At 45.0% G+C, this 16,223-nt stretch overlaps 1 protein-coding gene across 1 annotated transcript in view; it reads left to right on the plus strand.

The window, feature by feature from the left end:
• LOC121860826 (TRPL translocation defect protein 14-like) overlaps window positions 1–16,223 on the plus strand; it is a 61,850-nt gene that overhangs the window by 9,148 nt on the left and 36,479 nt on the right. The window contains 1 exon segment of the mRNA XM_042358213.1: window positions 14,175–14,242. Within this exon segment, the coding sequence (XP_042214147.1) occupies window positions 14,175–14,242 (68 nt within the window).

Here is a 16,223-nt window from a genome sequence, read left to right on the forward strand (position 1 = left end):
CCTCCGCCTTCTCTCCACCTTTCTCTCTGTTCCCCCCCTTTCCATCACCTCCTCCGCCTCCTCCTGTGCTCTCTCTCTCTCTCTCTCTGGTTCCTCCTTCACCAACTCCTCCTCTGCACTCTTCCCCGGGCACGTCCTCAGTGACATGCTGCTATTATTAAGAAACTCATGACGTGTGTTGTAACAGTGAGTGTGCTGATCTGTCATGCTGATTATACCCTCTTCTTTTCCTCGCCTCTTCCTCCTCTCTCCCTCCTCCTCCCGTCTTCCCTTTCCTTCCTCTCCCTTCCTTCTATACCATCTCCTCCTCCTCTACTCCCCCCTCCTCCCTCCCTCCTACCCCCCTCCCCTACCTCTCCCCTCTACCTCCTCCCCCTCTCCCTCCCCACCTCTCCCTCTCTCCCCCCTCTCCCCCTCCTCTCTCCTCCTCTACCCCTCCTCCCTCCTCCCTCTACCCCCTCCTCTACCTCTCCCCTTCTCTACCTCTCCCCCCTCCCTCCTACTCCTCCTCCTACCCCCGCAACAGATAAATACCCTTTCAGTGACTTGGTGTTGATAGTGAAGAGGAGAGTCGTGTAAGGCGCGTGTGTAGGTATGTTGTGGTGACCGGACGGGCCGCTACTCGCATGATAAGGGGGCTAAACCTAACCGAACCTAATTCTAACCTAACCTAACCTATATCTAACCGAAACTAATTCTAACCTAATTCTAATCTATCACTAACCTGACCTTCTCCCTAAGTAGCATAAGGGTGGTTAATTTTCAGTAAAAATATATATATATATAGAATGTAGGCAGCTTGTGTCGTGAAGTTGGCTTGATCATCACTACCAGCAGGAAGATACAGGGAGCTGACTATAGAACCATCCACCCTAATAGTCGTGTCTTTTTTTCCCCAGGCCTATATACATTCTTATTAATGGGTGACTAGTTGTAGGCCTATACGAGTGTTAAAGACTTGTAGCTGTAAAAGGTCCAGGGATGAGACTGTCTTGGTCCCGGGGATGTAAGGTCGAAACTCAAGGGTTTATATGGCAACGTTCACGTATCACCTGTTCAACCTTAACTAAACAAACTCGTTCACTTAGCACCTGTTAGGCGACGCCATTAATGCAGATAGTCAGTGTAAATAGACCAAGGTTATATATTAATTTTGGTGGATCTTTATCTATTAAGAATACCACACGTGTTACACACCCATGCTCCGCTGATGAGGTCAGGAGAACACCATCCATGTGTTAGGGAATTGTCAGCCGTCAGTTAATTGTCCTGCTGATAACACTGGCTGATGAGGGGAATGATATAATGCTTGGCTTTTGAGTCAGTCTGTAGTAAATACTTGTGTTGTGATAATGGTCTGGGGTATAATGATTTAATCCCTTGAGTATGATGATCTAACCCCCTTTAAGTATGATGATCTAACCCCTAAGTATGATGATTTAATGATTTAACCCCTAGAGTATGATGATTTAACTCCTTGAGTATGATGATTTAGCTCCTAAAGTATGATGATTTAGCTCCTAGAGTATGATGATTTAACTTCTAGAGTATGATGATTTAACTTCTACATAGAGTATGAAGATTTAACCCCTAGAGTATGATGATGTAACCCTAAGAGTATGAAGATTTAACCCCTAGAGTATGATGATTTAACTTCTAGAGTATGATGATGTAACCCCTAGAGTATGATGATTTAACTTCTAGAGTATGATTTAACCCCTAGAGTATGATGATGTAACCCCTAAAGTATGGTGATTTAACACTGAGTATGATGATTAACCCCTTGAGTATGATGATTAACCCCTAGAGTATGATGATGTAGCCCCTAGAGTATGATGATGTAGCCCCTTGAGTATGATGAGGTCTGTACTCCAAGTGTAAAAAGTCCTTTATAACCTGTACTCAAGACATCGCGTTATCATCAGTACTCGACTAATGCATTGTACTCTGGTATCGTACTCAAGAGTTTTAAAGATATCATCAGGAAATATCCACTCGGAAGATATCAGTCTTCAAGGGGTGCATTGGTCTCGATAACATTAGCGAGGACAGACAGACAGACAGACTTGGTGATTCAGATAACTTAATTTACCCAAGATTTTTTTTTTTTCATGCACCGACGGTCCCCATTTCTCCGACGTTCCTCCCTCCCCAATGTCACCACCCTGACGTCACCCCTCCCATCTCCTCCCACAAAGTACTTATTAGAAAACGGATATAGAATTAAAGAAAACGCGGGGTCATCTACCGCTCTCTATGTACTGGCAACAACATGTGTTTTAAATATAGCAACGATACACTTCCTAATATGGCTTCTTAAAGTCTCGGATTCTTAAAGGTTATTTACTTAAGCTGCGACACAAGAGTAAATTCTATTAAGGTTCCTGTCTTGAGTCTTAATTTTCCTAAGTGGCTTCTCCAATTAATGTAGATTGACACACACACCCTCGTTTTCACTTACGATATCCTCTCATTTGCCTGAGGGTGAGGAGGGGAGTAACAGGGTTGGGGGTGAGGGTGCCAAAGGGCTGTCAGAGGGTGCCAAAGGGGTAGTGGTGGGAGGTGCCAGGGAGGAGGAGGAGGGTGAGGGTGCCAGGTTAAGTAAGGGATGGAGGAGGAGGGTGGGGGTAAGAAAGAAGAGGGTGCTAGGGTAAGGAGGAAGAGGGTGCTAGGGTAAGGGAGGAAGAGGGTGCTAGGGTAAGGGAGGGAGGAGGAAGAGTAGTAGGATGCTAGAGTAAGGAGGGAAGGTGCCATGATGGGGAGAAGAAAGGAAGAAGGGGATGCCAAAGGTGGGGAGGGGAGGGAAGGGAAGGGGAGGGAGAGGAGTGTTGAACGCCGCCCTCCCCAAGTGGCATTGCGTGAGTGCTGGTGCCAAGACTCCGCATTGCTAGTGGCCTCCCAGATGGTGCCACTGACCACCTAGCTCTAACCGGTTCTGAGAGAGGGGGTAGTGGTGGTTGGGGGGGTGGAGGGAGAGGAGTTGAACGCCGCCCCCCAAGTGGCATTGCGTGAGTTAAGACCTCGCAGTGCTAGTGGCCCCAGTGATGGTGCCACTGACCACCTAGCTCTAACCGGTTCTGGAGAGAGGGGGTAGTGGTTGGGAGGGGGGTCGAGGTAGTGAAGCCAGAATCGTGGTAGTGTGGTTGGATCGTGGTAGATAGGTAGGGTTGTGGTTAGAGGGTCGTGGTAGAGAGGTTGGATCGTGGTAGATAGGTAGGGTTGTGGTTAGAGGGTCGTGGTAGAGAGGTTGGATCGTGGTAGAGAGGTTGGATCGTGGTAGATAGGTAGGGTTGTCGTTAGAGGGTCGTGGTGAGAGGTTGGATCGTGGTAGATAGGTAGGTAGGGTTGTGGTTAGAGGGTCGTGGTAGAGAGGTTGGATCGTGGTAGATAGGTAGGTAGGGTTGTGGTTAGAGGGCCGTGGTAGCGCAGTCGAAGTCATGATAGTGAGTGGTAGGGTAGTCGTGGTGGTAGTCAAAGAGTCGTACTGAAGGAGGGAGTACTACCCTCTACAGACACACGACCATCCCACAACCCCACTAGTTTCCTCTTCCTACAGTACGACCCCTCAAAGGTATTACTATCACTTCAGTACGTCCACCCATCCCCATAAGTACCGTATTGACGTGGGGTTGGTGGTTTAACTCAAGGGTAAGGGGGTGTAACTCAAGGGTAATGGGGGTGGGTAACTCAAAGGTAATGGGGGTGTGGGTAACTCAAGGTATGGGGGTGTGGGTAACTCAAGGGTAATGGGGGTGGGTAACTCAAGGGTAATGGGGGTGGGTAACTCAAAGGTAATGGGGGTGTGGGTAACTCAAAGGTAATGGGGGTGTGGTTAACTCAAGGGTAATGGGGGTGTGGGTAACTCAAGGGTAATGGGGGTGGGTAACCAAAGGTAATGGGGGTGTGGGTAACTCGAGGGTAATGGGGGTGGGTAACTCAAAGGTAATGGGGGTGTGGGTAACTCAAAGGTAATGGGGGTGTGGGTAACTCAAGGGTAATGGGGGTGGGTAACCTGCAATGGGGGTGTGGGTAACCAAAGGTAATGGGGGTGGGGTAACTCAAAGGTAATGGGGGTGGGTAACTCAAAGGTAATGGGGGTGTGGGTAACTCAAAGGTAATGGGGGGTGTGGGTAACTCCAAGGGTAATGGGGGTGTGTGGTAATCAAAGGTAATGGGGGTGTGTGGGTAACTCAAGGGTAATGGGGTGTGGGTAACCAGGGGTAATGGAGGTGTGGTTAACTCAAGGGTAAAGTGGGTAACTCAAAGGTAATGGGGGTGTGGTAACTCCAAGGGTAATGGGGGTGGGTAACCAAAGGTAATGGGGTGGGTAACTCAAAGGTAATGGGGTGTGGGTAACCCAAAGGTAATGGGGTGGGTAACTCAAGGGTAATGGGGGTGGGTAACCTGCTACGACGCAACATGACAAAGATGACCAAGATCACAACTCAAGATTCATACGTAAACATTAACCTCGTCTCTTATTATTCAATTAAGTAGTAAAATTAATGTACGAGTCTTGAGAAAATTAGAGCCAGAATGCCTTTTGGTGACTCATGAGTTGATTGTAAATTAGTTTGGTACGTTCACGCATCACCGATTAGGAGCGGGAAAATTTGAAATGCAAGAATCTCGTTTAATCCGTCTTCCTGTCGTAACTTTTAAATGAGTTGGGTATATGCGTCCTCACATCACTGGAGACATGGTGATCTTTGTGTAGTCTGATCGAGCTTTGTGTTGTGGGAGGGTGGTGGTGGTTGTGTTGTGGTGGTGGTTGTGTTGTGGGAGTGTCATGAAGGCGGTGTTGTGTTGGTAGGAGGAGGAGGAGAAGAAGAAGAGTGTAAGCTCTGTAGTAGTAGTAGTAGTGGTTGTAGTAGTAGTTGTAGTAGCAACAGTAGGAGGAGGGTGGAAGCTGCCTCCATGTTGATCTGTCCTCCAGGGTTGGTTGGCCCAATCAGTCTTGCCACACGTCAATAAATCGATTACTAAAATATCTTCACAGGATCTGTTTGCCTTCGTACGTGACGGTGTGGTGATGACGGTAGTAGTAGTAGTGATGGTGGTGGTAGTAGTGATGATGCTTGTCTGTGGTGGTGGTAGTTGTGGTGATGCTTGTATGTGGTGGTGGTAGTTGTGGTGATGCTTGTATGTGGTGGTGGTAGTTGTGGTGATGCTTGTAAAGTGGTAGTTGTGGTGATGCTTGTATGTGGTGGTGGTAGTTGGTGATGCTTGTATGTGGTAGATGTGGTGATGCTTGTATGTGGTAGTTGTGGTGATGCTTGTATGTGGTGGTGGTAGTTGTGGTGATGCTTGTAAGTGGTGGTGGTAGTTGTGGTGATGCTTGTATGTGGTGGTGGTAGTTGTGGTGATGCTTGTGTGGTGGTGGTTGTGGTGATGCTTGTATGGTGGTAGTTGTGGTGATGTTTGTATGTGGTGGTGGTAGTTGTGGTGATGCTTGTATGTGGTGGTGGTAGGTGGTGATGCTTGTAAGTGGTGGTGGTAGTTGTGGTGATGCTTGTATGTGGTGGTGGTAGTTGTGGTGATGCTTGTAAGTGGTGGTAGTTGTGGTGATGCTTGTATGTGGTGGTAGTTGTGGTGATGCTTGTATGTGGTGGTGGTAGTGTGGTGATGCTTGTATGTGGTGGTGGTAGTTGTGGTGATGCTTGTATGTGGTGGTGGTGTTGTGGTGATGTTTGTATGTGGTGGTGGTAGTTGTGGTGATGCTTGTATGTGGTGGTGGTAGTTGTGGTGATGCTTGTAAGTGGTAGTTGTGGTGATGTTTGTATGTGGTGGTGGTAGTTGTGGTGATGCTTGTAAGTGGTGGTGGTAGTTGTGGTGATGCTTGTTGTGATCATAGGGGGGGCATACAAGACACAACTCTACTGCCCATTGAGCTCAAACCAACAATCCACATGGCAGGTGAGCTCTGTATCCACTGGCCGCTACATCCCATTACTGTGTCTATACCAACTACCAATCATCTTGTAGGAATGGTAACCGTTGCTGATGACGGTGGTAATGGGCGGAGCTTAGGTGAGACGTCAGGTGAGAGTTGCAAGAAAATATTAAGAAGGAAGACTCAGATTAGCCCCGCGAGGAGGCTAGTTTATTGGGCACCCCCTTTGCATCCCGTGCAAGGCGAAGCGCAAAAGCGTTTACAGCGGCCAACAGGGAAGGTGAAGGAGATAGGTCACGCTGATGACCTCTTGACTTTGGGCGCGTGGTTGGGATAGTGTGACGAGGCACCTTCAGGCACTCGGGCCCTTAACTGCAGGAGTCAAGAAGGCAAGCATGAACTCCGCATACTTTCCTGTTATTAATTTTGAATGATAACAGTAATGATAATAGTAACCATTAATAATAATACAGTACTCAATACGACTTAAGTCAGTTATTATTCTTTATATTCAACCCTTCCTGTTACATAGCTCTTTCAACCGTACGTAAGCCTAAGGTATAAATAATTAGACTTGCAACACCACATATGAAGCAGACATTGTACAGTACACACACCCGCCATTTACTCCTGTGTGTTGTGTGAATTAATCAGGTGAGGGCGGAGAGTGAAGAGCCCCCCCCCTGTAGTAAAACAAGTTCCTAGTTCTGTTGTGTGGTGTATGTTGTCAGTTGTGGGTTTGTTTGTCTCTTGTTTTCCTACCTACTGTTGCCTTGTACACGTGACACTACTACTACTACTACTTTTTTTTTTAACAACGTGGCCTCCAGCCTCCCATAGCCACACCTTCGCCACCATTTTATTACCTTAACATTAAATATCCTAATACATACTACTACTATACTTCTTCTTCGCTGCCACTCGGAATCGAGTATGACGACCATCCAGCAGTGATACGAGTTATTAGGGATGTCACCTTCATTGGTGAGTTTTGAGGTGACTAAAGAGGCCGATACTGGAGGGCGGTGGCAGCGTCTTTCGGGCGTTGGCGCTTGTCTGCCTCGGTTTGCAGTCGGGCTAATTCTAAAGTATTGGCACCTTCTCGTGTGGTGCGAGGCTACCATTATCCATGAACAAATACACTGGACTGGCCATGTTACCCGCATGGACGACAGTAGGCTGCCAAAGCAGCTTCTTTACAGTCACCTAATAAATAGTAAACGTAACGCAAGCGGGCAACTGAAAAGGTATTAGGATAGTCTTAAGACAAACCTGAAAAAGTGCCAAATCGACCCTCTCACCTGGGAGACGATTACTCCACATCTCGCACGCAAAGATCTCATTTGACACGTGATATGTGATGACTTAACAAGATGGTTTCCTCTCTCTATCTTATCTCAACTCATGTGTTTAGGTATGTGTCTGTTCATCTGTGTTGGATCCGTCTGTTTGAGTGTAAAGCTTTGTTGTCTCGACGACTATTTAATGTGATCTTGGTGTCTTAAATCCGGGTTGTGGTGTGTGAGCGCAACTGTGCTGGGGTGAGTAAGAGTAAATGAGGGCAGGTGTGCTAGCGGGGAGGGGGGTCATAAGGAAGGCAGTACCTGTATCTCATTATCGACCGCCCCACCCGTGAAAGCTGAAGTCTGACCTCAGAATTTAGTTTTTTCTTCACCATAACGGAATGAGAGAGGAGGCATGCAATATACGGTGCAGTCTTAATGCAATTTGGACGCCATCTTGGTCGCTGTATTTTGTATAAGAACTTAAGAAAATAGTTCTGCAATAGGCCTGTTGGCCTGTGCATGGCAGCTCCTGTCGAGGGTTACAACCACTCTCTATAGGATTCTTAAGACATGCATTCCCGTCACTGTGGATGAAAAAAAAATATCAGCTTAGAATTGACTCGGTGCAATTTCAACGCCATCATAAAGGAAAGTGGTGTATTGTGGTGATAAATAGGCAAGAGACCTGAGGCGGCACAGTGTCGCAGCAGCTAACATTATACATCACCATGCAGCTGCCCTTTATACACACAACTTTGCATTGTTAAAGGAGATGTCTGGACATACAGGTGATCGTAGTAGTTAGCGCTGTGCATCTACCTATTGTGTACCTTCATGACGAGAGAGTAAAGATTGAGATGAATAGGGAATGTGAAGAGGTCATGTTTGAAGTACAGCGTTGGCGCGATGTTGTCTTAGGTGAGTGAGTGAGTGAGAGAACTTCGAACCTCTGAACTTGATCGCCTCAAGTAGACTATCTCCACCAACTCCTTCACGACGATGGTGCCACTTTTCATATTTTATTTGGGTAACTGCAGAGGCGACCCCGGACACAAGAGGTTATACATACGCACGCACGCACACACACACACACATCCATCCATCCACCCCCACATACACACATCCATCCAGTCATCCACCCCCAACACACACACAGTTCGCAGTAAAACTCACATACAGTATTGGTATTTCCCAAATGTTCTTCATGAAGTTTAGAAGGAACTAAAAATCTTAACATTCATGGTATTTTGTGAGCAGAGCGACAGATTAAGTACTGGAAGAGCATGAGCAGGGGAGAGGCAGAGTGACGCGAAGTAGCAGGTGTAACAAGAGGAGGATGTTGATGTGTGTGTGTAGATGACTGGAGGTGCAATAGTGGGTCCCGTTACCTGTAGGTGGGTGAAAAGAATCTGTGCACTTTAATATATAAGAATCATGGAGTAAACCAAAAAAAAGTTGTTTTGCGGTTAGTAATAATGTTGGTTGAAGGGTGAGAGACGTGTTGCAATTGCACAAGTAACAGAGCGGGGTTGACAATTTCGTCCAAGCAACATTAAGTTGATGTTTTAGTGTACGTGAGAATATTCACATTTCAGACGGCGTGTTTGGATTATTTTGAAGCTTCAGTGATGTGGGTTGTTTTCTTCAGTACAATACATATCCCAGTCGAAATAAATCTTTGACGGCGTTAGGTTGTATTGGTTTAAAATAAACTTACTGTTAACCATTTTATATATATATTTATATATATAATATATATATATATATATATATATATATATATATATAAATAAACATTTAACATTAAAATATATATATATATATATATATATATATATATATATATATATATATATATATATCTATATATCTTGATAAAATCACATGGAAAAGGGAAACAACGGAGCACCTTAGCTTGTCTTTATTCAAGACATCTTCAGAGGCAACTGGATTACATGGACAGGAGGTTAAATACAGGGTAACTTAACAAACATGAGGTCAGGTCATAATGATGTCGTCCACTAATCCCCAGACCAACACACACGTAGAGGAGCTTAAGAGAAGGGGGGTGACGTGACTAGTCAGGTCAGGTCAAAATAAGGACCCACTAAATAACTATCATACATCTAGCTCAAAGGTTTTCAAAGCATTTTTAACCTTGGGACACTGACAAATAAATTTATGTAACATATTATCAGTTTTGAACTGACCATTACTAAGGTTTATTGATTTTAATTCTTAATCAAACTAGCTTCAACCAGAAGTCTTTTCTGTGACACAAGATGATTTAAATACTTCTAAGCTTTTTCCCCAAGCAATGGGATGATTATTATTCCTAACATGAACAAACAAGGCACTGCTTTCAGATGCTGTTTTGATATTGTACTTATGTTGTTTGATTCTGAGCTGCAGTGTTTTTCCTGTCTGTCCTACATAATTACAATTACATTTGCTATATGGAATACAATAAACACTTCCATTTACATTCAAACTTGGGCTATTTCTTATTAACATATTGGTAATAAGAACATAAGAAAATAAGGAATCTGCAATAGGCCGGTTGGCCTGTGCATGGCAGCTCCTGTCGAGAGTTACTACCACTCTCTTATGAATCTATCTAGCCTAATGGTTGAGGTAATGGTTGAGTCATACTTGAAAACAACATTAATATTTAGAAGCTTGAGGGACCGAACTAACGGGACAAATTCATTACGATATATATATTTTTTCTTTTTGACGCGAATTTACTTAGCGATTATTAACTAAATAAAAATTTTTCTGTATATCTATCTGTTTATATATTTTTATGCTGTAATTCTTGTTGACAATGCAACTATACTTAGGTGTGAGTATGGGAGGGTGTGTACTGTACAGTGTGTGGTGTGGAGGCTTGGAAGTGACCTGAATACAAGCAGTTGTTTTATCGATCATGTCAAAGTGGCGCTTGAATCGATGAACCTTGTGCGATTTAAATACAAATTTTTACGTCCAAATCATGCGAATTTTACCCCAACTTCTATGCCAGTGCTATTAAATCTTTTATATTACAAGAATAATATGTGTTTGTTGTTGTTATAGATCAAGGTAACGTAATTCAACTCTCAGGGACACGAAACACAAGCACTGGAACAACAAATGAATAAAATGGACAATTGTCCCAACATCAATCCCCTGAAACCCAGAATCTCTAACCCGAAACCCCATAAACCGAATCTCAAAACCCACATCCCGAACTCCAAACCCTGAAGCCCGAACCTCCAAACCCTGACCTCGAACCCCTAAATCAGTTTACCGTATATAAGTAGAAAATTACTATGATCATATTTCAAGATAATGACACGTAATATTCCGATACTTGATTTACGTAAATTTCGACTCCTTATTTTGCTGTTATCATTACTGTTATTATTTGATTATTGTTATTATTGTATTATTTGATTATTATATTATGATTATAATTACTGTTATTAATGTGACAAAAAATAGGTGACTGTTGTAAAGATAATTAGTTTTTGTTAGTACATGCAGTGTGTAATGGTGTCGCGCCACCAACTGTTAAAGGTCAGTTCGTTGCACAAAATCAAAGTGTGTTACTGCAATGGCAACACATTGTAATGGTTTATTAATACAGTTGCAGCCGGTGGCTGAAAATATACAGACTTACATTTGATTTGTTTGTTTGTGTGTGTGTGTGTGTGTGTGCTATTATGTGTTTGTGTGTGTAGAGGGGGAGTGGGCGGTATATGTTAATATTGTAAGTGTGTGGCAACTCCACCCCTCGTCCCCGGTTGTCTGTCTGTCTGGTAACTGTGCCAACTCATCCCCCACGAGCGTTATATTCTGAAACCCATGACGATGAATTTGGATAAAGTGACAAAAGATTCGAGGTTCCAGTCTGAACTTCACCCAAATTCTTCGTCATGGGTTTCAGAACATCAGGCGCGGTAAGTATTTTTTCTTTGACTCGACAGTTAATTTCAATGATTATTTGTATCGGAGTGACTGGATGACATCACCATCTTCATCATCATAGAGGTTTAGGGAAGCGTGTCCAGAATGTATTCATAGGTTGTCATGGATGGAAATATAATCAGATTTCAATTGTTTATTAAAAACATCCAAGCACAGGGATCTTTTACTTGTTTACAAACCATGATGGTGACTTGGCGCGTGGATGAGTAAACATTGGTGTGATAATTACAAAAAATAATACCGAAAAAAGATCCATGTGATATATAAGGACTGTGTGACCCCTGGTGACCTCTGATGACCACAACATTGAGAGCGTCACCGTCATGTTGATATACTTTTGTTCTCGGCCAGCATCGACTTGCTTTTGTCTGTCCACCCGTCTGACCGCCGTCCCGGCCCAAAATTACCTTGCAGCATCGGGTAAATTAAGCTGGGGTGTCTAATCTTCAGGTGATCTGGAAAAAAATTAATAGGAACCATTGAGAATCCATATTTGTCTTGTGGCCTAAGTTGAGTCAGGTTGATGCGTGTTTATTATCTACAGATTAACTCCTTGAGGACGGAATTGGTTATCGTAATCAAAGGACTCGGACACCGTACCTTAAGAGGAAATATTAACGAGGTTATCTGTGACAATCTCGCCCATGGCCTACCTTATCAAGGCACGGGCTACCCACCCTTGGGATTATACCTTCCTTTACGGTGTTAGTTGTAGTACTGATAACGGTTGTGATACTGATGGAGGTAATTGTGGTAGTGGTAAGTGTGGTGGTAGAATTATTACTGGTGGTGATAAATGTGGTAGTGGTGGTACTAGTACTGATAGTGGTAGGTGTGGAAGTGATGGTGATACAGGGGTGGTAGTTGTGGTACTAGTGATGTTAGTAGTAGTAGTGGTAGGGAGCGCGAGAGATTCCTAGAAACCTGTGATAATGTCTTGGACCGCGTGGTAGTGATGCAAGATGGCTGCCTCCTGTTTATTTGCTCGAAACAAGGCTAATAGAGTACCTGGGTTCATACAAAGGAGTGTTAGTTACAAGACTAGAGAGGTCATCCTAAAGCTACGTGTATATCTTGCGCTTGTGAGACCTCACTTGGATTGCGCAGTTCAATTCTGGTCACCGTATTACAGAATGGATATAGAATCCTTAGAAACAATTCAGAGGAGAATGACAAGAATAATCCCGGGCATTAGGAACCTTGAGTACAGAGACAGGTTAAAGCATCTTAATTTGCACTCCCTCGAGAGACGTAGAGTGAGGGGCGATATGATCGAGGTGTATAAATGGAAGTCAGGGCTGAACAAAGGGGACATTACTAAGGTACTCTTAACTATCCAACCAGGAGCGAACTCGTAACAATGGTTTTAGATTAGAAAAATTTAGAGTTAGGCACGAAATAGGTAAACATTGGTTTGGAAATAGAGTAGTGGATGAATGGAACAAGTTACCAAACATCATTATTAACTCGAATACGCTGAATATCTTCAAACATAGGTTGGGTGGATATATGAGCAATAGGGGTTGGGTGTAAATGGGACTGCCCAGTATGGGCCATTAGGCCCGCTGCAGTTTCCTCCATTTTGATGTTCTTACGGCATCGTACTTGATGACCACGTGGGGCTGGGCACAAGATGGTGGACTGTGTGTGTGTGTGTGTGTGTGTGTGTAGGATTGAGTGAAAATAGGTGAGGGGGGAGGCATGACGTAAGAGAGGCGGAGGTGAGGTGGAGGGGAGAGACGGTATGTTGAGAGGTGAGGGAAGAGGATGGGATAGGAAGGGGAGTGGGGATAACAAGGTGGGAGAAGGGGAGTGGGGATAGCAAGGTGAGGGGAAGAGGAGTGGGGATAACAAGGTGAGGGAGGAAAGGGGGAGTGGGGATAGCAAGGTGAGGAGGGGAAGAGGAGTGGGATGAATCATTCCCAGTCACGTCACATGTTGCAGCTGGGTCATGTGAGATCACCACCAGTCTGAACACACACACACACACACGTGCCTGTCTCTGCAATTGTGCCTGTGCGTGAGGGGTGCGTGTAACTAAAATAGGGAGGGGTGATGGGGCGGATCACACGCTAACAATAGACCCCTGCTCATGCCCCCCACTGCTGCTCACCTCCTCGCTCCACCCCCTCCCTCGCTTCTCACCCTCCCTCGTTTCTCCCTCCACACGCTAATGGGTAGTCAATGGCGTGCTGTTCCTATTTCCTCACCTCCTCACCTGTCTCACCCTCACTCATGTGACCTATATGAACTACCTGCATGGGGAAGAGAGAGAGAGAGAGAGAGAGAGAGAGAGAGCATTATTGATCGATATATATCCCTGCCAATGTGTGTATAAATTATCGTTGATCAATAGGTTCGTACGGTGTCTTGCCAATTTTTGCTATTCATTATATAACACTAACAGCTGGATGGGGTGATTATGGTGTTGAATTGGTGATGGTGATTATGGTGTTGAACATGGTGATGGTGATTATGGTGTTGAACATGGTGATGGTGATTATGGTGTTGAAATATGTATAACGGTAACTAATGTGTTTATGGATATGACAGTAATTGATGATGGTGGTGAATTTAATCATGACTTATGGTGAACACTGATGATAGTGAATTTGGTGATTACATTATTTGGTGGCCGGGATTAATAACAGCCACACCTTACCTACATACTGCCATTCATTCATTCATTTATATTGGTGTAGTACAAGTATTCTCTCCCAACACTAGACTAATTCTTTTACATACCCTGTCCATTATTGGGAGGATATCCGCTATTGGGAGGGTTTACGTTATTGAGAAGTCCGCTATTGTGAGGGTTTACTGTATATATATATATTCCCTTTCACAACAAACTCCAAACATGTATATGGTTGTTTTGCTCATCATCAACAACGTGACGGTCCACCACGAAGAACCCCTCGCCACGCCTCCATGCTATCCTCTCATTCACTCACACTGTTGCTTCCTGGGCGCTGGTAGACTGGGGATTATACCTTATGTGGTGTGTTTATGTCTCCTTACAGGTCCATGTGGAGGGAAGACCACCGGGCAGTCCAGACTCTGTACCTTTTTTGAGAACCTCGGCTGGAAGGTAAGTAACGTTTAGTATGGTTGTGTTTTGTCTGTGAGAGCTTGTAGTTGGAGGTTACCCATGACCTCACTCGATACATATACCCACGTCTTGTAGGTTACCCATGGTCATATTAGATACCCGTGCCTTGAAGGGAGGAGGTTAACCCACGTCTTGTAGGTTACCCCTGGTCATATTAGATACCCGTGTCTTGAAGGGAGGAGGTTAACCCACGTCTTGAAGGTTACCCATGGTCATATTAGATACCCGTGTCTTGAAGGGAGGAGGTTAACCCACGCCTTGAAGGTAGTTACCCATACCCAGATTAGATACATACCCACGTCTTGAAGGTAGTTACCCATGCCCAGATTAGATTAGATACATACCCACGTTTTGAAGGAGGTTAACCCACGCCACAGGTGCTTCTCTTATACAGAATCACGTCCTCACCTGAAGCCAAATCGAGGTAAAGTCCCGGTGAACTCCGCTGACTCTCTGACACCTTAAAAAAGACTGGAAGACGTAGGAAGGCCGTCAAGCTTATTTGTTTATGTGAGAATTCCTAACTTGTGGGGGGTAGTGTGACTGATAGGTTGTGGTGGTGGTATTGTGGAGGGTGGTGGTGTGTGGAGGGTGGTGTGCTGGTGGTAGTGTGTGGAGGGTGGTGTGGTGGGCGGTGGTGATGGTGGTGGTTGTTGTGGTGGACGGCAGTGGTGGTTGTTGTTGTTGTTGTGTGGAGGGTGGTGGTGGTAGTGTGGAGGAGGTGGTGTGGGAGAAGTATTGATGTTGAGGTGATGGTGCAGTGGTAACATATGTAGTAGTTGTGGATGGGGTACAATGACGGTGGTGATTTAGTCGTGAGTCATGATCTGTGTGTGTGTGTGTGTGTGTGTGTGTGTAATAATAATAATAATAATAATAATAATAATAATAATAATAATAATAATAATAAAGGGTTTATTAATAGAGTTGCAGACGGTGGCTGAAAATATACAAACTTACATTTGATTTAGACAATGATATGCGTTAAATACATTTACAGGGCTGTGCAGTACATAAATCAGGAGTTGTTTATTATTTTAACAATAGATGGGATGGTGCTGTTCTTATATCTATCAGTGCGGGCTCTTATGGGCTGAATTTTGTTGTAGTGGCGGACTGCGCGAGGTGGGCGGGGGACTGCCGGTGGCAGGAGGTGGCGATGACGAGGATGGTGTAGTAGTCCACTGCCAAACCTTGCTAGTGGTTGGTGGTGGAGGTCACTGAGGGATGGCATTTGCAGGGTGGAGAGAGCGTTGTTGTAGCCGGAGTAGTCTGCGCCGACCATGATTCTGCAGGCTCTCTTCTGTACCTTCTCTAGTTGACGTTGTTGGGTGGAGTTGAGAGAAGACGACCAGGCTGGTGACGCATACGTTAGTTTGGGGAGAATAAAGGCGTTGTAGGTAGTCCTCAGCTCTGGCGTGGGTGCCCCAAGTGACCCGAGCCGTCGTAGCATGTAGAGTCAGTACGAGGCTGCCTTGATTGTGTTGTTTACATGGGCCTTCCAGTTCAGTTTGTGGTATATGGTAACACCCAAGAGTTTGATAGACTGCACCAACTGGAGAGGATGGGCACCCACTGTGACTGCTGGAGCTTGCACTGGAGTGGTGGCGGTATTGATGTGAATGACTACGGTTTTGGTGTGGTTGATGGTGACCTTGTTCTCCGTAGTCCATGTCTGTAGCCTGTCCAGGGTGCCTTGTAGCGATGAATAGTCCGGTGAGGTGTTGTCCACTGTAACCCCCACAGTGCAGTCGTCCACGTACTTCCACCTGTGAGGAGTGTCCGATAGAGCGTCGTTGATCAGGAAGCACAGTGGTCCCATCTTGGTCCCCTGGGGAACACCGCAGGTGAGGTGTTGGAATGTGGAGACAGAACCCTGGTACCTCCACTGCCAAGTCCAGGTGCCGACGAAGACGTGTGTGTAACAGGATTTTCTGCACCACCACTGCACGTTCTTCAC

Source organism: Homarus americanus, unplaced genomic scaffold (assembly GCF_018991925.1).
Source record: "Homarus americanus isolate GMGI-L3 unplaced genomic scaffold, GMGI_Hamer_2.0 scaffold23617, whole genome shotgun sequence".
In the NCBI taxonomy this organism is placed as follows: Eukaryota; Metazoa; Arthropoda; class Malacostraca; order Decapoda; family Nephropidae; genus Homarus; species Homarus americanus.